The sequence below is a fragment of the Hesperophylax consimilis genome, chromosome 1 (genome assembly GCF_061612785.1).
Source record: "Hesperophylax consimilis isolate HC1 chromosome 1, BYU_Hcon_1.0, whole genome shotgun sequence".
NCBI lineage: Eukaryota > Metazoa > Arthropoda > Insecta > Trichoptera > Limnephilidae > Hesperophylax > Hesperophylax consimilis.
The window spans coordinates 21,529,130-21,554,749 of NC_142836.1; the positions used below are offsets into that span (position 1 = coordinate 21,529,130).

Consider the following 25,620-nt stretch of genomic DNA (forward strand, 5'->3'; position numbering starts at 1 on the left):
GTAGTAAACTACTAGTGGTAACCTATGGCAGTGGTTTTGGTTATCCACATAATTGTTCCCGGGGCGGCGGTACCCATACCCGCCTCTCAAAATGAACCATTGTGCCGGTAGGAAAACACCGTGTATGTAAAACGGGTGGATACTGTTACACCATTCAAAAATCAAACCACTAATTTCTATTTATAGCTTTTCGTGGAAAGCTTCGATCCTCGAAACCACAAGCCTCATCGCCATAACAAACAAGCTTTGTCTCTTCCCTCGCTAGGGCTTCCAAGCCATCACGACAGTTAGAAGAAACAGCATCAATTTTTCACTGATCAGCAAGCCATAAGTCACAATGATGATACCAAGAAGCTCCTGTGTAATTACGCTGTGGCTTCACAACACACATGATATTTAAATCAGCCATGCAATTACAAGAACAGATAGCAATGGTAACATTCATTATTAGTATCCTCGATCCAAGCTACAAGACACAACGCCGCATCGATACCAAGAAGTTCCAAGGTCACCTCGATGTGGCTTCTCAACTTTCACGAAAGTTGAGTTTCCATGCAACGCAACGGCTTGAATAGACAGCATTAATTAGTTTTCCTCGATCATCACAGCACTATTTTTATCTCTGCATTATTTGTTAGGCGTCACACAAGATGCAATGTCATTTGAGGACTCGTGCCAAATGCTTCCCAAGTGCATTCACTGCATCACTGCATAACTGCATGGTTACTGAACATCTCAATAGCTTCCCTGATAAGATTAAAATATTATTAACATAAAATGCACCAAAGGCTCAAAAATAAAAAAATGCCTTAAGGCGATCCCATACGTAGTAATGCTAAATCATGTGTTTTTGGTTTGAAAATTTGGTCGCCTAGAAATTTTTCAGATGCTTTAATTAAATACTGCGAGTAGAATACATCTTGGCCTTCGAAATAATCGAGTATTTTTTAGATAAGTCTTTTTATAAGCCCAGACAAAAATAGTGTAAAGGCCTGTGAAAACTGCTTTAAAGTTCAAACTCTCTTACTTACGAACCCATTTTCGGTTATAATTTTATTTTATAATGTGGCAAATTAAGTTATTTATAAAATGATCGAAAAAAAAATATTTATGCCTGAACATCCACAAAATAAAATAAAAGGCACTTTTTGGCCATGTTTTTTTCATGCATAAATCAAAACAGGCGGATGGTGTTAAGCGGGAATTTAAACCTTATCGCCATCTACGTAAGGGTTGTTATTGATAGCGGCTCAATTTAAAATATTACACGACGTAGTGCATCGCCTTAAAAAATTACCTCCTTATTTAGACTGAATTTTTATTGAGCATTTTCATGCTCATTTTATTGTGTAGTCGAAGCTAAAACGGAAAATTATTATGTATCTAATATTTATCGCTCACTGATTGTATTATCAATCTTAATATGTAAAAATTATAACATTGAAAAGTAGTCCAACGATATCGCTGAAAATTTCAAAGTGAGGAATACTTAACGCAATATCTTGAGACCAAAATGAGACACAGAGTTGAATTAAAGTCGATGTAATGCAGTAACATTGTGGTATACAGTAGTGAATGGTGGAAGAAGTCAGATACGCCCGTGAAAGACATTAGCAATAACGTATTGAGGAGTCTAATAGTAGGATAGAATATACATAATTGACTAAGCGTAGCGAAGTCCTGTTTTGACTCGATCACTTTGCGTTTGCGTTTTGCGTCTGTCGTTTGTTTATGTGTTCCTTGTCAGGTCAATCCTGTCAAAATGGTAGCCATGTTTGATAGTACCTTTTTATTCTACCAGAGGTCATGAGCGTTGCGACTGATGCGAGCTGTTCAGTCGGAGTTATTAGTAATAGTCTGGTGCACGGGAAGTAAGGTCAAACATCCCCTACTCCGGTTCTGAGGCCTAGGAGTCGAAAGGTGTAAATCAGCGAATATACTTCCAGATTCGCAAAGCACAAGAGGAGATTCACATTTTTTGACACAGCAACGTTTCTTTTAAGAAATACGATTTGTAAATATTATAAGTATGTTAATACCTTTGTTGGTAACCTTCCAATAAAACAGTATTTTTATTATTTACTTTTAAAGCATTCTTTTAAATCTTGCAAGCGTTCAAGAACTTTTATACCAGACTGTTCATTAGCACGTGTATCCATGTTTGCAAAATATGTCATTATAAGATTGAAACGAATTATAGTGATTTATCTTTGGGGTATTATGTAGTAGGTGGTGACCATTATCAGGGCACATGTGTAAAGATTGTGGTGTGGATTTTTTTTTTATGTTTTGGATTCTTTCGTAATCTTCTAACTAGCTAGGGCTTATACCCTTTCATGTGTCTAACTAACTAGTACTGCGGTTCATTTGGCCTTATTACTATTACCATCTGATGATTGTATTAACTTGACTGATTTTACGTTACATCAATGTGTTTTATGAGGAAAAATTGTGGAAGTAAAAATGGGTGCTTATGTGCAGGGTTTTCCAATAAGGGGTGTTATTTTGATATTCAATCGTAAAAGATCAATGGTTTCGTTACTTTTGTGGCACGTAGCTCCGTCTTGTTGAAAGTAAACATTGTCCAGATCAATACCATCCGATTCCGGCCATAAAACATCATTAATCATCTCTCGATAGCGCGATCCATTCACCGTAACTGTTGCTCCAGCCTCATTTTCGAAAAAGTAAGGTCCAATGACTCCGCCGGACCATAAACCGCACCAAACAGTCACACGTTGAGGATAGAGAGGTTTTTCAACAATAACTCTTGGGTTTTCCGAGCCTCAGATACGACAATTTTGCTTTTTGACGAAGCCACCGAGGTGGAAATGGGCCTCATCACTCAAGATGCTTTGCATTTGATTCACTCAAGTGAATTTTAATCATTTCAATGCGTTGTTGAAGCGTGTATCGTTTCATTTTTATTAATGGCGTAGTTTCTACTCGTCAAATGTCAAAAAATGACAGTTTCAAAAGTAACATCTACCGAAATAGCGGGCCTCAAAATAACACCTCTTATTGGAAAGCCTGAATATACATGGAATACAATGTCGTCCAATCATTATAAGTATTATTTTAGGTTATTTTCATACTTCTTTAGTTGTGGCCGGTAAATCTAACGTTTAATGTTTTATTTATTTATTTTGTATATTGTATATCTAAACATAAAGCATTTTTCAATGACCGATTTGTCAGCGTACAAATAAGAATATCTTTCCGTTTTAGAACAGTCAAATTTACACGTAAAGGTCATATTATAATAATATATAATAGTACGTTATTTCAATAGTTTATTTAAAAAAAACATCAACGTTTGCAATGCAACCACATTTGCACATCTATCTATCGAATCACCAGGATGTATTCCAATAAAATATATGTAATCAATGACATTAATTTAAAACGTTCCTCTGCATGCATTTGCCGCTTAATTTTCATAACGCGGAAAATTTTCTATGTAGGTGCGCTCCGAAGATTACCGAACTTTTCCGAACTAAGCCGAAGCGAGCCGAGTGCTTCCAGCTCAGCCAGCGTGGCGGCGGACTTGACTTTGAATTTGTATAAGTAACTTTAAAACTGACTTGTTACTATCTTGATTACTTTAATTCACATACATATATTATTATGAGAACTTAATACTTTTCTTTGCTTTGCGTGGAGCAAAAATATTTGTCTGTTTTCGATGGTTTTGTTTATTTAGAACGATGCGTCGGTTGTCCTCATATGCCAAATATTTACTTTTTTTGTAAGCCTTAATTATTAAAATGAAGTATTGTTTCCTTGTAAGCAGCCAGTGAGGCATCTTTATAATATATAGAATAATTTTCCTCATGTAATATGGCAGACATGGATTGCATCGTTCGTTTAGCTGATATGGATTTTGAATTATAAATTTGGTGGTAGAAAAGGTTAGGGACGCCCGAGGAAGACAATCAAGTCGTGACTTTGAGGGTGATATAGCGCTAATTTTGAAAAATTAATGAAGTTGTTAGTTTTATTTGGTTTTTCGTATGAAGATTTTCAGGAAATTTCAGTTTAGCAGTGCACGACACCTATTTTCTAAAAATCTTCCTACAATAAACCGAATTTTCAAAAAAACTGCAAAATACATAACTTAATACAAGATAAAGGCCCCGTTAGGTTACGCTTGTATATATATAAACAGATCGTAAAATATAATAACTATTTAACCAAGAATTTCTGTTTTTTATTATTGCAACTGAGTTAAATCCCGATAGGGTGGGACTGACATTTATTTCGTGTATTATGGCGATAAAATTCTATAATAAAGGGGTTTTGCTAGAGGCTCACATTTTAACATCAACAAATTAGTAACGATAATCTATAAATTTATTTTTTTACCTTTACCTACGGATGTATGTTATTTATATTTAAGATTAATAAAAACAGTACCTTACCATTAAAACATTTTATGTAAAACGGTTTGAAAATTTTATAAAATTAGCGGTAAGCACAAGATTTTATTTTTCTCTTCAATGAAAAAGTAACTCTCCAAGGTATTCGCCTAGAAACATTTGAGATTTTAGTGATACGTTCATCAGAAATAATTCAAATACACCCCTAGGAAAGATCGATTTTCTAGGCGAGCAGGGGCAAATTCGATCGTTGGTGCGTCCATTACACCGGGCCGCGCGCTGACTATTTTTTTTTTCTTCATCAGTTATGTCGATTTTAGGGATTTTATAGGGCAAATTCAACCGCAGGTCCGTCAAATACATGGCTTCTTCACTTACGTCATTATTGAGACTTTATTTTAGGGTATTGTCCCGTCTCAACTACTGTAATGTCATCCAATTTCAGAGAAATGCGTATATACACGCGAGTGCGTGCGTGGTTGACACCAAAAGTTTATAGAATGCATCGTCATTGACAACGAGCTTATCTGCCGAGTTTCAGCTTAATCAGATGTCAGAAAGTGGATTAATTTCCACTTCAAAGATTTACATTAATTCGTTAACGAAAACAAAATAGACGTCTTTAAATAGAATTGTCGTTGAGATAGTGACGTTTCTTTGAACAAAATTTTATAATTCCTTATTAGAATTTTTTTTAAATATGTTAAGGACATAAAATATATTGTTTATAATTAAGTACATAGGTATTTAAGTACCTACTAACAAACGTTGTTATTCCAGAGAAACTTTTGGTTTTGATTTATTGAGTCAAATACCCTATAATATTTCAAATAAGAGAAAATTAGACACATACTTTTTTGGACCCGAGGTTTACTTTTCACAGAACTACACTAACTTATAAAATGATATCAAATGATACAAAAGTAGTTAAGTGGGTTTAAATGTTAATAAAGAACTAAATCAACAATAGATATCCATTTATTTTTCTTGGATCTATTGACACATCTAGAAATGTATTATCCTATCTGGTTTTCACGGTGACCGGATAAATCATCACAATGATAATTCATCACATCTTTAAAAAGTTATATGAAGTCATGGAAAGTGATGAAACAAAAACTTTAAACTGGGCTAAGTAGGTTAGGTAAGGTTAAATTTTTTTTCATCGTTTCTAATGACTTTATATCACTTTTTAAAAGTGTGTTGAATTGTCACTGTGTTGAGTTATCATGGAACCGGTTTTCACATATAATATCATAGTTTAAACTTATTAAAAGTAAATTAAATAATAACAGATGATAGATGGTAACCTCTTCCTAAATCTATGTAGTTATAGATAAGATTCATTGTTCCCACGTTGGTATGTATGATGTACATAATGTGTTCATATGGAGGTATGTACGTCGTACATATGTGCCAAAATCCAAAACGTCGAAACTCGTGATCGTTTTCATGACATGACCATTCGGAGATCTCATGGCAATCCATTTCGCATATCTAAATATGGATGTGCAATAAATTCTTGTGATGATAATTTAAACTTGTTTAAAATGATAATGTCACATGGGTATTTGCATAGGTTCGTTTTATACGTTTTTCGCATCACGCTGCAATATTATTTACTCGAAAAAGCAAATATGTATTTTTAAATAAAGAATTACTTACCGCAAAAATTCTGGAAATCTATTTTTATATAATTTATTATGATTTTTATTTTTAAAAAAAGAATTATACTCTCGAAATAACGCAAAAAATCTGAAAGTGTGGGTATATTAAATAATATACCAATTTGTATGGTTGGATTTGGAATTACTGTTTTGAAAAGCGCGGATTTCTATGAAAGAAATAATATCATTATGTTTGTGGTTTTCTAATGTTTCTATGGCTTATTTACAATTTACATATGCTAAGTTAATATTTATTATGTAAACTTAAATAATCAATTGATGTTATGTCTACCTGCTTCATTAATTGAAACAGAGCTCTGACTCAGCTAGAAATGTGATATTATGTGATAAACAAATCGATTAGGTCTGTGACATTTATTTTCATGCGAAAGTAGTACGTTGTAGTACGCTGAGAAAAAAGAGTATCGCTGATTTATTAAAATCCTGTTAAACATGGGACTGCAGGCCGTTTCCTAATAAAATTTTGGTACATTCGTAATATATCGAAACACGCGTTCATACACCTGCGTTTGTTCTGATAATATACAATGACGAAATGCGAAAATATTAGAATTTCATTCGTGTTTTCCTGAAAGTAAGAAACCTATGAATTCGTTCGTTAAAGGCCTGCAATTCCGATTTTAACGGAAATACGAATAATTTGAAGAGATTCTTAATAAATTAGCAATATTTTATTATATTAGTAAGTTTTCTCCGTGTAAAACTGATGAAATTTTGGCAAAATAAAAAAAATATATATCGTTGTGATTTTTGCCTATAGCAGGAGTTCCCAACTTCTTTCAACTTTTACAAATGCCAAGTGACTCATGTCCCTGGGACAACAAGGTTTCATCTGCCCTTTCATAAAACATCAAACAAATTCAGTTACAATAAGTTATTCATATTCACTCTCTCATAAATGTCAATTTTTATTATTTTATTCTGGATTTAAACTTTGGACTTCAATATCTCAGTTTCCTGCAAATGGTAGACGGAATCTGTTCCTTCGTTCCTTTTCCATAATTAGAGGTTCTGCTCGCGTTTCTGTTGTGTAAATGTATCTGTACCTTTGGACAAGCGTAGGTGGGAGTGATTAGATAAAAATTATGATGGTATTCAAACTACCAGACATACTGAATCAGTGGCGGTTTTCTCTAAAGTGCGTTTGTGCGGCGAACCCCCATTAAAAAGATGAGAAAATAAAACAAACTTGTTTTATAATAATATAAGCATATTATAGATAGCACGCTATTAAAATTTCGCCTTCAAAACCCGCGCCACCGAAAAATACGATACCTATTCCAAGTTTGTGCGAGTTGAAATCCGCGCCAAACTCTTCATACAAAAGAATCTTAGCCGGTACAGACCCTATGACGGTGACATATACAAAATTTGGTCTTTCTTTGCAAAATTAAGACAAAGTGTGTGCGTCGAACACGCGTTATGATATCACGTGACCTCCGATAATAATGCCAATACTTATGAAAAAAGGTTGGAAATTAAAAATAAAGGGCCTCCGCGTCCTGACCTCTCATTAAACCAGGTTTGTGCCGCGAAAACCGAGAAATTCACTCGAGTTTTTAAACGTGAGTGGTACGCGAGGTGTACTTGGTTATGTGGTTGCGAGGAAACCAATCGGTTATTTTGCTTCCCCTGTTTAGTTTTTGGAGGCGACCCATCGTGGTGTAAAATTGGAGTAAACGATCTTTCGCATTTAACATAAAAAATTAAAAAACACTCGTCCCAAATCCATTTGCTGAATGAAGTGCAATTGGCATCCATTGGCAGGCTCGATATACGCCAGAAATTGGATTCTGCTTATCGAAGATCGATAAGAGAATTTAACATACAAGTTGATAAAAACAGGCACATTCTATCGCGACTAATCGATTGTGTTAAATTTTGTGGGGCTTTTCAAATTGCACTCCGAGGTCACGATGAGTCTTCGGAATCGGTAAATCCGGGGATCTACCGGGCTCTGGTGGATTTCATAGCCGAAATCGATCATTCTATGAAAGAACACTTGTCGGGAACCAGTGTTTTCAAAGGAACATCCAAGGGTGTGCAAAATGACATTTTGGATGCCATCCTGCAAGTGTGCCGGGAACACATAATGAAGCAGGTGACCGAAGCCGACCGAAGCCGAAGCCGAAGTCGAATAGTCAGTGGATTCATCTGCCATCCAGGCAGATGAATCCACTGACTGTTCGACAATTCAGCAGTTGGTGATTATTTTAAGGTACGTCCACAACAGTAAGATTTATGAACGTTTCTGGAAGCTAGTGACACCAAAAGATCACACTGCAAAAGCCATCGCTGCCGAAATATTAAACGAACTAAACATTTTAAAAATAAGTGCCAATAAATTGGTTGGACAAAGTTATGGTGGCGCTGCCGTAATGAGTGGAAAAGTGGGAGGGGTACAAACTATTATTCGACAAACATTTCCGAACGCCTTTTTATGTGAATTGCTATGCGCATCAATTAAATTTAATATTAGAAAGGGCCGCAGCAATTAACCACACGGTAAAAAACTTTTTTTCGAACTTGCATGCTTTTCCTGTATTTTTTTCAAGATCACCGAAACGCTCGACTTTACTAAAAGAAATCGTCAAGAAAAGAATACCATCCGCCCCACCGACCAGATGGAACTACAACACCGAAACTGTGAAGATCATCCATTCTCATTTGGAACCGCTCAAAGAGTGCATGGAGGCTATCATGGCTTTGGAAGACGGAGACTATAATACATATAACCAAGCTCAGTCTCTTCTTTCTTATTTAACAAATGAAGAATTCCTGTACTGGCTAAATTTTTTCGCAGTTATTTTACCCCACTGTCATATTTTATTTCAAGGGTTACAGAAGCGATCAATAGACCCTGTCAAAATATTTCACGGGATTATTCATTTCGAAAAAGCCATCGGGAAGATTCGAGACGAGATTCCACCAACTTCTCCGCAGAAAAAACGCCGACCCAATGATGTTAAATATTCCATCATGCGAAAGGAAATTTGTGATGTTCTTTTAATCCAATCGAAAGACAGATTTCAGTTTATTGACCACCTCGTAGCCTCCAATTTATTTAACCCAGAAAAATTTTCCGACTACAATAAAAAATTTCCTGAATCAGATTTTACGCAGACAGTGAAAACCTACAATTTCCTCGAAAATATCAAATTGAAAAACGAACTGATTGTTTTATATGGTCGCGAAGAACTGTACGGTACCGATGGAGCCCTCTCAATACTGCAATATCTTGTAGAATGCTCTTTACAGTCCATTTTCAGTGAAACTCTTACATTACTCAAAATCTTTTGCACGATACCAATGACATCTGTTGAAAGTGAGCGCTGCTTTTCCACACTCAGCAAAGTAAAGACATTTTCTAGAAATACAATGACCCAAGACCGTTTAAATGCCCTGTGTATGATTAGTATAGAGAAGGAACTGATAACCTCTATACCTGATTTTAATACCCGCGTAATTGAAGTGTTTTCAAATGCAAAAAGTCGGCGCATGGATTTTTTGTATAAGTGAAAAAAAACTAAATTTATTTCGTGCCACCTTTATTTGTTTTTTTATTATGTTTTAAAATATCTATTATATATTCTACGAAATTATTCTTCTCGAAAAAACAATAATAATTAGCAACATACATTGAGTGCTATAAAAATAACAATTTAATTCCTATAAAACTTTTCTCATTATCTTATAATTGTGTCTAGTGTAAAGTGATTTAAAAACAATAATATGTAGGTACCCCTCCCACTAACTTTATTTAAGTTGTGTGACTGCTGCCGTATTCGACTATTTGACGAAGGACAACAGTAAGTAAATTTTAATTAGATATGTTTATCTTCTCTTGAATTTCTGAACCCCCTGTTAAAAAGACCACGAACCGCCACTGATACTGATTAAAAATTAATATTACGAGTATTACCATAAAATTACTTTTTCGAGCGACGACCCCACAGAAAACCTTTCGCGACATATTTTGGGGTCGCGACCAAATTGTTGGGGAACCTATGTCCTAGATTCAAAGCATTGGTAGATTTAACAACAAAAGCCACCTTTATTGGTATTGCGTCAAACAATTACCTGTTATATTAGATAATAATCATGTGACGTTGGTTGTGGGTAACGTTTGCTATTTGCTTCAAATTAATCGTTGAATTATCTCCTTAAATATTAATTATTGGATAATAATCGTTCAATATAAAAATCTTCATACGGTTCCATCCGTTCAGTAATGGGTGTCATTAATTTGTTTAAACTATTTTCGACTCTTCGATTTTGGACGAAAATTGCTGTCATTAGAAGATTTCTCATTGTTTAGATAATTATGCATTATTCTAGTTTATGTGAATGCCAAATTACTTCATGCTAAATATAATAATGTAATTAACTATTAATTAGGTAGTAATTACTAGCTATGCTTTTTAACTATTAAGTAGGTAGACTAGTTATGCTTATTAACTATTAAGTGGTGGACTATCTATGCTTATTAACTATTAAGTAGGTAAACTACCTATTCTTATTAAGTGTGAAGTAGGTAGACTACCTATGCTTATTAACTATTACGTAGGTAGACTACCTATGCTTATTAACAATTAAGAAGGTAGACTACCTACGCTTATTAAGTATGAAGTAGGTAGACTACCTATGCGTATTAATAATTAAGTAGGTAGACTATCTATTCTTTCTAACTATTATGTAGGTAGACTACCTATGCTTATTAACTATTAAGTAGGTAGACTACCTATGCTTATTAACTATTAAGTAGGTATACTAGCTATTCTTATGTGAAATTTGCAACTCGGTAATGGTATACATTTTAAATAAGACATTTACTAAGATTTTGATACTGACGTGAAACTCGCGTGTTATCTTATGGACCATTAACATTATGATCTTGGGCTTATAAAGTTCAAATATACGATTATAATCGTGTTAAATTATTTTGCTGTAATTTACTTACGTAACTACCTTATAAAAACACATCATGTTTGCAAACAGTTTATTAAATTTCACCGTAAAACATTAATTTCTTTCGTATTTGTGACCTGCCTAAGAAAGGAGATAATTATTGACAATAAATGTACTTGTACACCTTGGCAATGACCGACTAGAGGGCAGGTTGGTATATTATTATATTGACTCATTATAATGAAAAATATATATCAATGCTTAAGGTCAAGAAATAAATTTAAAAAAAAAAACAGGAACGCATGTCTAGTACCTACTTACTTCGCATTACAGCAAGATCTTGCAATGTAAGGAAATGAAAAGTTTGTGAATAAAGATCGTGTTCATTTCATTTTTCCGCTATAAATAATATTTACATTACTAAGCATCTTCTGTATCTCGTCAACACTATAATTTTACATTAATAAGTTGAACGAATGCACGACAATGACATTATAAGAAAATTACATATTTATCTAGTGAGTTTTAATATCTAGTAAATATCTTTAAATTATGTTTGTTTACCATCGTGTTTCCAACCAGATTTTACGAAACATTTATATGGCAAAGCGGTAACACAAAAAGTAACTAATATACGAGTACGTTAGAGATTTGATTCTAACAATTATTGGTATTATATGCACTTGGTGTCTATTGGTGTGCTCAATTAGCTGAAACCAACGTGTGTTTCCATTATGATTTTACGAAATATTTATATCGCTAAGCTGTAACCCTAATGTCATTTATTTTCATGAATAAGTGTTCCAATTTACTATGGCCACAAATGCTTTTTTGAGAATTTATAGCTCGTAGGTTTTATTCTGTAAAATACGGATATAAATTATAATTATTAAATAATATAAGGTTACACTGTCACGAGGGATTCATCGTATAGAAGGCTGAGACAACTTAGCTAACTGCGCTCGCACCAGCCACGGAGGTTTCGAAGCCGTGAGTTGCACTGACGGCCTCCGTGGTCGACAGGTAAAGTTCTCGACCACAAAAATCCGGAGGTCGCTAGTTCAGATCCCAGCCCATGCAAATTTGTGTTCTTTCACAATTAATTCCCTCAAAATAATATATTTCATGTAGCATATTTGCGGTATGTTCCAGAGCGACCACCATTCACAATTGAAAAGTTGCTTGGAATGGATTTAGCCGTGTTTGGTGACTAGATCTGAAGAGGCAGGTACTTCCCCACCTTCCGCTTCCCAATCTACTCAGCCTCACAACATACCCCAATTGGGGATGCCATGTCTCACTGGTTCCAACGTTATTGTTGGGACACTTGTGCGGCCTTCACACAAATAAATAAACATGGTTCATCTATAGTTGTGTTTGTTTTTTGGAAATGCATTGTACAACATTCCTTGATATTAGTGAGAGTTATTTTTTTATTGACTAAATTAACGCGTGTAAGACCCACATACATAGGAATTAATAGACGAGAAGATAATGGCGAGGGGTAAAATCAACTGTTGAAGAACAAAGGGGGTAAGGCTGACTGTGATTCGTCAATAAATCAATCTGACAGTAAATAGGCATCTCGCATTATAATATCACCATTTAGTTCTTAGAAGTAAAATCTGCTTTTGAATGAATAGACATTTTTACATGGGAGCGCAAATTACTCGCCACGTTATGAACTAATTTGCGAAGTCCAAATTCGGCAAAGTAAGGCAGCTTCTATTTTCAGAGTCGTAGTTAGTTTCAGAGTATTTAGTTAAGACACTTTTACAAATGTTTCATAATTTACTTACCCCAGTAAACAACGATGAGCACACTTGAGAATCGCTACATTGTGATGTGATAGTATATGTTTCTAAAACTGATCCATATAATACGGTGTGAATAAGCTTAAAATAAAGTAAAATAATGCTTACTTATGGAATGTAATACGACAATTGGGTTTATTCTCTTTTTCACATCTATTTTTACAAGTTTTCATATCACAAGTCAACATTTTGCAGTGTTATTTCGTAAAATGAACCGATGATGCCTCGACCATAGTTCGCACGAGAATGATGACGTCACGTTTTCAAATTTCACTTGAGGCCATACGCGAGCACAGCCGGCTCCAATGGAACCGGTATGGGGAGTGGGGATAATACGCTTTTAATCACTTAGGGCAGGTCTACTAATATGCATATGTCTATGGTAAGACCTAATAAAACAACACAGAAACGATTGCACGCCTCGTCACCGTAAAAAAACCTATCAAAAAACGTTCCGATGTCATTTATATCGTCTTTATTAGGTCAAACGTAGACAAATTAAAAAAAATATATCTAACTAATGGTGACCGGATAACTCATCAAAATGACAATTCAACACACCTATAAAAAGTGCTATAAAGTTATGAAAAGTGATAAAAAAACTAGATTAAATAGGTGACATCTGTAACTATTTAACCCAATTTTTGATCACTTTTCATAACTTTATAGCACTTTTTATATGTGTGTTGAACTGTCATTTTGATGAGTTATCATGGAACAGTAACTAATATATGTCTAACCTTTTAACTACTAATTTTCTATTTGCACGCGAGGAAATATTCTAGATACATAATTCACCAAATATCTTACTTAATTCAAATTAATTTATTTATTTTACTCGTTTCCCAAAACTTAAACAAAATTTTAACAATATTTTATCAAGAGGGTTGAAGCAATGCCACCTATATACAAGGCCCGGAGTAAAATCCCAGATGGCTGCCGAAATTGGTTGACCAGACGGTAAAAACTATGGTCCAGATAATGAAGATAAATATTTTGTGACATTATCAAACAAACAAAAAATACCGACGCAAGTATGCACCGCTCTTTGATGACGTTCACTGGTAATTCATTATTAATATAATTATACAAACTACATAATTAAATCTAATTACGATATAGATTTTGTCAATACGACAAGAATCGCACATGCATATATGTAGATATAAGCAGATACATATATGTAGATATAAGCAGCTGTTCGATAAACAGTAATGTATACATTTACCGAGTCAAAGTTTATTGGCTACGTGAGTTACTCACCCGGAATATTTGAAATATGATTTACGAGTATCTAATAGCGGAATTGTCGTCGATCAAAAGATATCGAATATTTTAATATTGATAATTTTTTAAGCTCTGCGAGATCTTAATCATTGAATAATTTAACTCGCCACGCGTAACAACTAACAGATCAACTAGGTACCTACATACTTACAAAAAAATCCAATCTACTTCAGAACCCTAAAACCCAGATATTTTATTAATGAAACCTACAATCATATTTGCTTTGATTTTAAATTTGCAATAATAAATTCATAAAACTACACATTGTTGGCATACTTTCAGAAGTCATTAACCAACAAAATGTTCATTCTGAGGTAATCGTATTTTATGTTTAAGCTACCTTTAATCGCTTATATACGAGCTACAATAATCACAAAGTTGATGTTTTTAAATGCACTTATACTAACTTCTACAATAATAAATCATTTTAATTTAACGAATATAAAATCGAGAGCATTTATTGGTTATTTATTTTTTAATTTTGGGGAAATCGACATTTTTCATTTCATCAGTTTGTACATAAGTATTGTATAGATAAAATAAAACCAATTATGCATTTCCTCCTTGTGACAGCATAATATGGAATAAGTCAATTAAATTTTTGAGAAAGGAATACAAATTTAAAAAATTAGAAAAATTTACAAAACAATATATTCATAGCCATGGAGAGAGGTTGTAAATATAAATCAAATCAGATATAAACAATAGAGACATAAACATTATTCACAAACCATCAGAGAAATATTATTTTATCCACCTCTTGTATTTGGTAAGTTCGCAACTGAAAATATCAACCTTGGATAATAAGCCATTGTAATTATTGCATAGTATGTTCAGGCAAGAATTCTGCTTAGATTTCGTTATTTACTGATCTAGAAAAAAAATTCGCTTGCTGCGTTTTTTCGTGTCTTTGTAAATATGTATATTAATTGATATTCCACTCCCTTCATCCACACCACATAGGTAGGTACTTCAGTTGAGGAAACCGTAAAAAAAATTCTTTTACTCCCTTTGCTCTTGTCACTTATTCCAGTTGCTGATAACAATTCAACAGACTTTGATATTATTGATGAATTAAGTTTTGTATTAAAAAGGTCCCTGCTTTTGACGCTGCGCTTTGTCAAATTAAGTTTTGTATGAACAAGGTCCCTGCTTTTGCGCTGCGTGCAAATATTATATTTACGATTGCCGACACAGATGTTTTCACTCGATCTTGCTAAAGAATTTTAATTGAAAAGCTGAATAAAAACAATTCATGACACATTAAAGTTGAACCATTACAACTGAAATAAAATCGTTTTACAAATGTGATTTTAAATATAGGTATATTCGTTATCGTAGTGCATTTTTTTATGTCGGTACTATTATTACCACTCGTACATTCAAAAATCTTTTTACTTTTTTTAATGTTTGTAACAAAGAAAAGGTTGTCTTCTCTTTGTTTCATAGCCCGAACTTGTTTGCCTTAATTCCATTCATTGTAATTCCATACAAGAAAAGCTGGGCAAAGTGCTTTACAAAGCTCGCCGTTCCAGAGTTTTGATGCTTCGTTATCCAACCAAAAGTTCGTCTGCTTATAGCTAAATTTTTATTTAAAATGGATTTGATATTATAAACAGTCCTCGAAGTATTTTCAAGTTAAATTATTCTGCCGCTTAGAGACCCATTGTTACCTATATTTCCATACAATATGATCACAACGGAGCTATCAACGGTTAACACCTGTAACTAACCAATCAACCATCACGCCAGTTCAGTAGACAGAGAGGAGAGACCGCCACACAAATCTTTTTGGCCAATCCCTTCTTGAATATATCAACTATCAACTTAAAGAATATATTTGTATCTTTCAGCCAGTTTGAGCTCCGCCAGCACGCCCCTCGGCTGCATCCTGGGAGGGTATCTGATGGACTGTATCGGCAGGCGGCTCACTCTCATCTTCACCGAGATACCTCTCATCCTGGGCTGGATCCTCATCGCCAGCGCGCAAAACATTGAGATGATTTATGCTGGTAAGTGACCAGCACTATTCACCTTCTACACTGGGCCATGAACTATTATTAGTGTTTTTACCTACACCAGACATTCTGGCTAAAATAGGATTCTATTTCCCGGATAATTTCACGCGAGGCCTCCAACAGGTGCTTCAGATTCTTCCCAGGTGCAGAACTAATTTACCAATGCTGATGCCCCTGGGAAGACATACTAGGTTAATTACCTACCTAGCAGGAAATGTTCTACATTGTCATGTCCTACAATTAAAGAACGTAATATTAACCTTTAACTATATGCAGGGTTGGCACAAAGCCAAAAAGCGAGTAAAATGTTGACGACCCTTGTCAAAACCTGTAGACGCCTAGGTAGGTGATCTCTGTAATAATAATATGAGGATGATTTGTATTTTTGTAGAGCGATGTTTTTGTGAAAAATAATCTCAAGAGCTATGTGTTAGGACTGTTAAGAATTATCAACGCCTTGGCGCCTAGATAATTCTGCGCCCGAAGCAGACTGCTCCAATTTCTCCCGCACAGGGCCGCCTCTGACTATATGTACCTACAAGTTACCTTTTTTATCCTACATGTAACATTATATATGTCGACTGTGTTTTGCTAAAACCCTTCAAGCCACATTTTTGGGAAGTAGTTTAAAATATAATATAGTATATAGAATATCCTTCAAAATACGACGCGGTAAAGTAATTTTTGCTGATTAAGTACTTTTAATATCAAAAATTAAATTTCTGCGATTTATTTTTTTAGGTTGTTACGATAAAACCGTAGATGAAATTAATCAATCCCCAAATCCCACTAATGACAAATATGATTGATTAATTATTTTCCACCAAAATTTTGAAAACCAAATAACAGCTTTCATATAAACTTCAAGATTATTAATTAGTTTTACGAATTTGAAAATATTATTTGAATTTATACAAAACAACCGTCGATATTTATAATGCGAACCAATTTTTGTAATTTTCCTTATGACTTTTGCAATGTGTTGGTTTGGATACTATTTTTTTCAAAAATAACTTTCATTGGCCGCGCCGCGTTGATAGTACATGTAGGTCGGTAGTAGAACGGTAACAGACGGCTTTCTTCCATGCCATAGCGCTTTGTTTCTTTTATCAAAGGTCTAGAAAGTTTTACGGAATTATCAAATCATGATTTTTTAACTGTTTAAAATAATACATAGCTACCTAAAATTGTGCAGATTTTTTTGGGAACTCTACCACTGGAACAAATTAATCTTGACTTTGCGATCAGAACATAGAGAAAATAATGCATAATATTTTTTAAGCCTTGAAAAATATATATCAGGGCCTTTAAAAAATACTTCCCAGTTACGACCTGTTTTACCAGTAGGTCTTATTAACTGGGCATAGAGAAATCCTATTTTAACTCGACCGTTTGGCATTTTTTCTGTATGTAAATTTGTTTAGGCGTTCCGTTTCCGGTTTCTAAAATCTGCCGTATCCACTTTCTTATTCTAGCAAACATTACTTTTTCTAGACAACTAACTTTGACTGACTTATTTTTGTTATTTTATAGTACCTATCTGCCTGAAGAAAGTTTGAAAAAATAATTGTCATTGAGATAGTGAGGTTTCTTTGAAAAAAAACGTGTAATTCCTTAGTGAAATTTTATTTTTGAGTTATTAAAAAACAGAAAATTAAACACATAGGTACTTTTTTTGAAGTGATATCAGTTCCGTCTTTATTCTAAAGGGGACGCAGGGTACTAGCCCACGAGTTTTCCCGTTGTTTTTGTCTTTCGAAAAAGGCCCCAAACTCAGTGCAGGGCCAGTTCCGACTTTCTAAGGAGCCAAGGAGCCCCCAAACTCAGTGCTCATAGAACTTCTAGTTGTACGTATAATAAGGCAATATTAGTTACCTATTCTAATTCTGATTTGGAAAAAGCTATGTAGGTAAGTACATTTTACGCAATTGGGAATAGTCTATATCTGCAGATCTGCATTTGGCATTGACTATGGAGATATGCATTACTTACTACTGACTAATTTTAACATGTAATTCGGAGCAGTCGATTAATTTCCTACTATAATACTAATTACAAATATTTGGTATCTGATTGGTTTATGAAAATACATGTTCCCTTTACTTCATCGTTATCGATTACCCTCTTATAAATAAACGTGTTTTAAATTTTACACAACTTCAATCACTTACCCTACATTATTGGTTATTTATTAGTTGCGCAAAATTTGAAACACGTTTATTAGTAAAGCCCTTAGTATCTAAGTATATTTTTTTAAAGTCTTTTTATTTCACATACTGATTTTTATACCCTTTTCTTATATTTACTAAATTAACGTGATATTTTTGGATTCGTCTGTGATTCGAATCAATTTAAAAAATAATCATGTATTAATTAACTCCACAGGTCGCCTGTTGGTGGGTCTCGGCTCTGGCATGGTGGGGGCACCGGCGCGCGTCTACACCTGCGAGGTCACGCAGCCCCATCTCAGGGGGATGCTGGGAGCCCTGGCCTCTGTGGGAATATCTCTAGGGGTACTCATACAGGTAAACATCATTATGTACATTTCATCTCATTGTCTTCCCCATGTTGACTGAACAAATCAATGACCTGCTTTAAGTCGGACTACTCTACCATTTAGCATTTCGTCTATCTGTATATTTGTTTGGTACGTTCCGGTTCCGGTTAAATATGGTGGCCGTTTTAATATGTCATGCGCCACACTAGCCGATAGGCACGATCAGTTCAATCATTTATCTACATGTAAGTAGTACCTAGCTATTCTGGGAAAATACTTATGCTAGATTATCTACCTTTGATAAAAAAATTGTAAACACATTGTTTGGTAAGACGGTACTATTTCCAAAAACATCAGTTTGCAAAATACAAGTAACTTATTACGAAAGTAGCATAGCTGATGCACGGCGAAAAATTTGCATATTTTAAAAAATTGTTGTCATAAGTTTTTTTCTCAACAATTTTTCGTTGTAACGTTTAAAATGGCAAAAGTAAAATAAAATTATTTCGTGAATTTTTAAGCAAATAATATATAGCGGGTAAAGCTGTCGTCATTCCAAAAATCTAAAACGTCATTTTGAAACATTTATACAAAGATCCACCCAAGGGCGGATCCAGCTTTGGCGCCAGGGGGGGGTCACGTAGTCGTGGTCAAGTTTTTTTTTTTTTTTTTAAAGAAATCAAACATTCCCGGGTTACGAATAACCCAACAATAACTCGTACCACCACCACAGAAAGCCGAAAATGCTTGCTTGGGTTGTGATGGAGGACTTAGGTCCGGTCAGTTACAGTTACAAGAAGTTATAATTTAATTTTGATAATAATATATACAAGTAAAAAGTAGGTATTGTTGGATATGGTAACACTAGGTATATCATTAAGATGTCTTTTGCTCCGCAAGCCCGGGCGGCGTAGGCTCGTGTAATGTCAGTTGTCAACCAATACAGTACAGATTACAATTATTAATCGTGTTCTTATTTCACCACAATATAACATGGTGTCAGGTGTGTCTTCAACATAGTATTGTGTGTAGGAATCTTGCAACTTTTTGAATTTCCTTTTCCTCGTTGTAGTTATTCGCCATCATATATAAAAGAAATGATTGCTTAAAACACTTTCCACTCGCCAACCATATCCGTAGCATTCTGCATTTGCAGAATTTGACTCGACATTATTATTGTAACACTTTGCTTGTCACGACAAAATAGACAAATAATAACAGCTTGTTGACCGTTATTTCTTTGCTTCCTGGTAAAGAATTTGAATCGTTCCACTGTAATATTCACTGTAGGTATGAAGTGTCTATCCAGTCTATCGAAGAGTAGAATAATAAATCAAAGGTTAAGTGGTTAAGTTCGCAGAGAACAAACAATAAATCTAGTGAACGTTAAACGTCAAATTCAAAAATTCGCCGGATATCAAAGTGTTGCCGTATAAAAAAAAATAATCAGTGTGGAATTTTACAAAATTAAGGGAACATAATCGGAGACGGAACATTTTCATGTAAATCATTCAAAATCCATCATTAAAAATAATACTATGCATTTCTAAAAAAAATTACTAACGTTTTCGTAATCTTAGTAAAAAAATCTATCCACACTTTTAGCCTTCATTTTAATTGATTCTGAAGAATTTGTTACAAATATTAAAAATGTGTCCACTTCCGAAGTTATTAATTCATCATCTAGAAAAATAAAATCTGGTACTTACCGCTAAGTCCGCTAACTTTGTAGTTATACACGGGTTATAAAGTTTTAAAATCGTTGAACGTAAAATATATTAATTGTAAGGTATTGTTTTATTAATCTAAAATATAAATAACTTGCATCCCTCGTGCGGCATAATTTTATTTTTTTTAAATTCAATTATAATTTCGCCGAAATAAATTAAAATGTTAGCCTTGGGCAAAACCTCGATGAACGAGGTTGTGTCTCGCCTTAAGAATTGCTTTAGGAAGTATAGGAAGGCTGGTAATTCGCGCGGGCGCGTTAGACCTGTCCAGACCTGTCAAAAAACTTCCGAAAGAATAAGTTCTGTAACTTACTAAAATTACTTTAAGTGACTTTTGGTGTCGTTTACATTGGGAATTTGGCCAAACTCGCCTTCAAGAGCGATTTACAGGAAAAAAACTTACGAGTCTAACCCCAGCCTTAGAACATTAACAAATAACATTTGAGTTTAAACACACATACACTGGCATAATGAAGAAACTGATTAGATTACTTACCATTTCTTGTAATGAATTGAATTTGCAGCAACAATTTTTAAGAACACTATTACTTATATTGGAACTTATTTTTTTTAACTTAGTAAACAAATAAAAGTAAACACTTTATTAATAAAGTTTAGTCGTTCCGATTGAGGTTAGGTTTTGCTAGACGCTAGACGTTAGTCGAAACAAAGCGCGCGCAAGCGTCACACGTGGTTACACGAAATGTGTCATAATAATATGAAAGGTGGCGGCCGAAGCGCGCGCCGGTGGCGATGCGCGGTGACGCGGTAACATTCGAATTTTCGATGCGTTCATTCCCGAATAATGCGTTTGCCGTCAAACAAAGTATTATATTAAATTAATTAAATATTGAAAGTACTTAAATTAAATTTATATTGTGACAAAAAATATATAAAAACATTATGTTTAACAATTTTAATTAGTGGTCCACTTAGGTCCTGGATGGGCCCAGGACCTAGGTAGTCATGACCCCCCCTGGGCTGGGGCCCAGGGGGGGGGTCATGACCACCGTGACCCCCCCCCTGGATCCGCCACTGGATCCACCCACATAATAGTTAACAGATAATACTGGGTTAATAAAATTTTATGATGGAGTCACTCGTGATGAGAAAGTGACGTCAACATTTTGATGTTGCTATACGATTAGCAATATTAGCATAGTACTTACAATATGATTATTGCAATCATAATAATATAATAAATATTAATGATCACGCGCTCAATAAAATTTACCTATTTTGGATGTGACCAAATATTATCCATTCTGTATTGCCCCATTCAGACGTTTCAATTTTATTTTTGGAATAGTAAAACCTCAAATTTGAATATATCATTCAAGACAATATTAGTCACTCTCAAACGAAAATTTTAAACAGAAAAATCAAAAAGAGATTCGGTCGCGTTTAGGATGAACTAAATACGATCAACTCTAGATTGAATGACACTTGAAAGAAAATTGATGTGTGTTAACACTTTTTCAACCAAGTTTTTCAAACATTTTTTGTCATTCAATAAAAGTTTTTTTTTCTTTACTCATTGATAAGTTTATCTTTACAATGTGTTAGGACGGGTTGTTTTGGAGAATTTGAACAATTCATCAAATTTCAACGTTCGTTTTCGGGTTCCGTGAATGTCCTATTCAAGTTATGTTATTATATCATTGTAGGCTAGTTGCTTGACAAAACTAAAATAAAAACAGAACTTGAAAAAATCTTTCACAGAACTTGAAAATGAACGTTGAAATTTGATGAATTGTTCAAATTCTCCGAAACATTAGTGTGTTCTGTAAAGTTTACTACGGTTTGCAGAACAGTCACTGTGGGACTTTTCTGCGCAGGGACTCCCGTTTTTGTCGATTTCGTACCGTTACCGATCGAGTGGGACGACGGGCTAAGTTGATCAATTTTTATTTAATGACAAAAAATAAACAAGATTTCTAAATATAAACTTGATTAACTGTGTTGAAAGGGAGTTCCCACTACCTTTCAATATGCTTTCAAGTGTTCTTCAACAGAGAGTTGATCAATTAAAACTGAAACGTCTGAATGAGGCATTAGATATCTACGTCTTCCTTCGATACTATTGCGATTAACCATATAATCAAGAAGAATCGATTAACCGATATTGATTACCTACCTAAAATAAATTATACATTGTAATCCCATTTGTAATTTAAATACGCCTGTTTTTAGTATTTACCTATACTCGTTAATGTTATGAGTTGAGTTGTATTATTACCAAATGGCAACTTGATTAAATTAAAAATATCTCTCAAACCGAGCTTAACAAGTCACCGAAAAACCGGCCCGTAATAAGTAATATAATAAGTTATGCTATTTCGCACCTGGCAGCACTGTTTTTTTTATTTTGACTTTATTTCTGTTCTAGATAAGTAAGCACCTAAATAAAAGTAACAGTCAACATCTCCTTCCTTTCCCAATTGGTCAATTTAATTTTCTATTCAATAAAATTAACCACTTAAATTTACTACTTACTTATAAGCATAGAGACAATTTATTTAGAAAAAATATTCTTTTCAAGTTTAGTGGCTGAATACCGATCAATGGCTGAGATGGCATCGCGTTTGGGTCTCACCCAGGCGTAGTGTGTTCAATTCCTCGGCTGGCTAAGTCTTCCATCACAACGCAAGCAACATTTTCCGCTTACTATGGTGGTAATAGGAGGTTTTAGAATATTGTCGGGTTATTGGTAACGCGGGAATGCTTGTCTTGCTTTTAAAAAACAAAAAAGTAGAAAAAAGTTCATTTTCATCAATCCATCACTAGGCTTTAGGGTTGTCAATACAATTTCTGTCTAATGACTTTTTTATTATTGCGTTTTGTGTTATTAGTCGCACTTGAAACGGTGTTGTTTTTTTTTTCTTTTGTGCAAAATACATTAGGTACATTGCAATATGAAAATATTATTTTCTTAATTTCATATGTATTTTTTTAAATTCAGTGTTGCCATATATTAAGATTCTCATTGGTCCATTGCACATAATCCAGAAGTGTCTAAATGTAACTATTTATTATCATTAGCTATTCGTTATCATTAGCATGTATTTTGCAAATATTTCAGTATGTGATGGGCAGTTTCCTGACCTGGCAAGTGCTATCCAGCATCAGCTGCGTGGTGCCGGTGATATCCTTGCTGCTGATGATGATCATGCCGGAGACCCCCAACTACCTGATCTCCAGGAACGACCCCGAGAAGGCTCGCACCAGCCTCACCAAGCTGAGGGGTTCCACCTTCAATGTCAACAAGGAGCTCGACCAAATGCTGCTCTTTAAAGAAACCAACAACGTGCAAAGGTGGATTTGTGCGATAACTTTGTTTTTAAGTACTACGAAGCTGTAGATTATAAATACCTACAACTAGAAACAAGGTCGTAGCTACAGCATTCACATGAGGGTGTTGGACCCTAAGAAGGGGGGGAGGGGGAATCGATCCTGGGGAGGGTAAGGGAAAAAAGGATGGGGGGTCGGAAAATTTATTAGTTTTTGGGACTTCTATTTATTTACCACTACCTATTATTTAGATCATATTGATAAAAGAGATGGTGCAAATGGTTCCATGATAACTCCTCATAATGACAATTCAACACAACTATAAAAAGTGCTATAAAGTTATGAAAAGTGATAGGTTTAATAGTTACATATGTAACCTAGTTTTTGTATCATCACTTTTCATAACTTTATAGCACTTTTTATAGGTGTGTTGAACTGTCATTTTAATGAGTTATCCGGTCACCGGTGCAAATACTGTAATATTTTTCTGGAATGTAATCTATGAATACTATTCCCTTTTTTTTGAACTCCCTACACTAAATATTTTATTACCTGTTAAATTATTATTGTTCTTTACTAGCATATCTTTACAAGGGATGCGCTGCATCCAAAGCATGTATGGAACGAACGCGCCTGCTACCTTCATCATTTTATTACATTTTTTATAACTAACCATAAGACCTAACAATTTTTTCTTTTCTTTCAGATTGAGTGGATTCCGGGAGACCTTAAAAGCCCTTCTAAGCCCATCAGCTCTAAAGCCATTTGGCATTCTCTTCCTTTATTTTATGATGTACCAATTCAGCGGTGTCAACACAATTACATTCTACGCAGTAGAAATCTTTCAAGTAAGCCTTTTAAAAAAAATTTATAGTTTAAATAGATTTCCACCTAAAAACTACTCACCTAACCCTGGTCCTGTATTTTATAATCAAAAATATTTTTTAATATTTTCAGCAATCTGGAACCGAAATGAATAAATACTTGGCAACTATTATACTGGGAATTGTGCGCCTAGTTTTCACCATAATTGCATGCATTGCACTGAGAAAATGCGGAAGAAGGCCTCTTACTTTCATATCAGGTAAACCTAAAAATAATTTTTAAAAAACAAAACGACAAAAATTTTGGCTTGACTTACTAAAGACTTCCCAGCATAAATAATATATTTAAAACGGTTTAATTTATTTGTTGGCAAAAAGATTTAGGATTTGTAAAATCCATGCTTAGTTCTTTCCGGGCCCTAGCACGGTCGATTGATAATACCCAAAGATATTAGAATACAACATAATACCCTATATCAATACGAATTTATCCAAATCCATTATCTACGGTTATTTAGCAGCTTTAGGCGGTGTGTGCGAGCACTGTCAACAATGATATAACATATTTCAACTACCGGTAGACAAAAGCCGTCTAATTTAGCGCGCTCTCCATAATGCCGATCCATAGACAATACCAGTATTGTTATCGTAGGGCGATTTCTTATTTGTTTCGTTGGCTCACCCAACGAACGCCGAGATAAATTCTTCGTCAGTTAAGCCCATCGATCGATTTGACCGTGCTAAGCCCCCTGGACCACCCCCATGCGAAGTAAGTTCATCAGGACCACCATCGTCTGAATCATCTCCATCTGGAGGTTAAGAACTTGTTGCTATTAAGAATTCCAATAACGATTGTAATTCTTTCAGGAATTGGTTGCGGAATAACCATGCTAGGTCTTGGAACATATCTGTACTACCGACAGTATTGGCTGGCTAACAACATCGTTCCCCAGCAAACCTGGATCCCCGTGGCGTGCATTTTTGCCTACACCATCGCCTGCACCATGGGTTTCCTGGTTGTGCCGTGGGTGATGATTGGAGAGGTTTATCCTACGCAGGTAAATATTACATACTTCAAATGGCTTTGACTGGAAATTTATTCTATCCTAGAGGTACCTACTTGAAATTATGGTGCTGGTTACAAACTTGAGTTTAATAAAATAAAATATTTTTTAAATGCATGT

General features: G+C 34.5%; 1 protein-coding gene across 1 annotated transcript in view; it reads left to right on the forward strand.

Moving 5' to 3' along the window:
- LOC149426436 (facilitated trehalose transporter Tret1-like) overlaps positions 1-25,620 on the forward strand; it is a 72,667-nt gene that overhangs the window by 43,206 nt on the left and 3,841 nt on the right. Inside the window, exons 3-8 of the mRNA XM_089636937.1 lie at positions 15,930-16,088; positions 18,480-18,619; positions 23,404-23,636; positions 24,319-24,460; positions 24,570-24,696; positions 25,304-25,494. Coding sequence (XP_089493063.1) covers positions 15,930-16,088; positions 18,480-18,619; positions 23,404-23,636; positions 24,319-24,460; positions 24,570-24,696; positions 25,304-25,494 — 992 coding nt within the window. The remainder of the gene's footprint in view (positions 1-15,929; positions 16,089-18,479; positions 18,620-23,403; positions 23,637-24,318; positions 24,461-24,569; positions 24,697-25,303; positions 25,495-25,620) is intronic.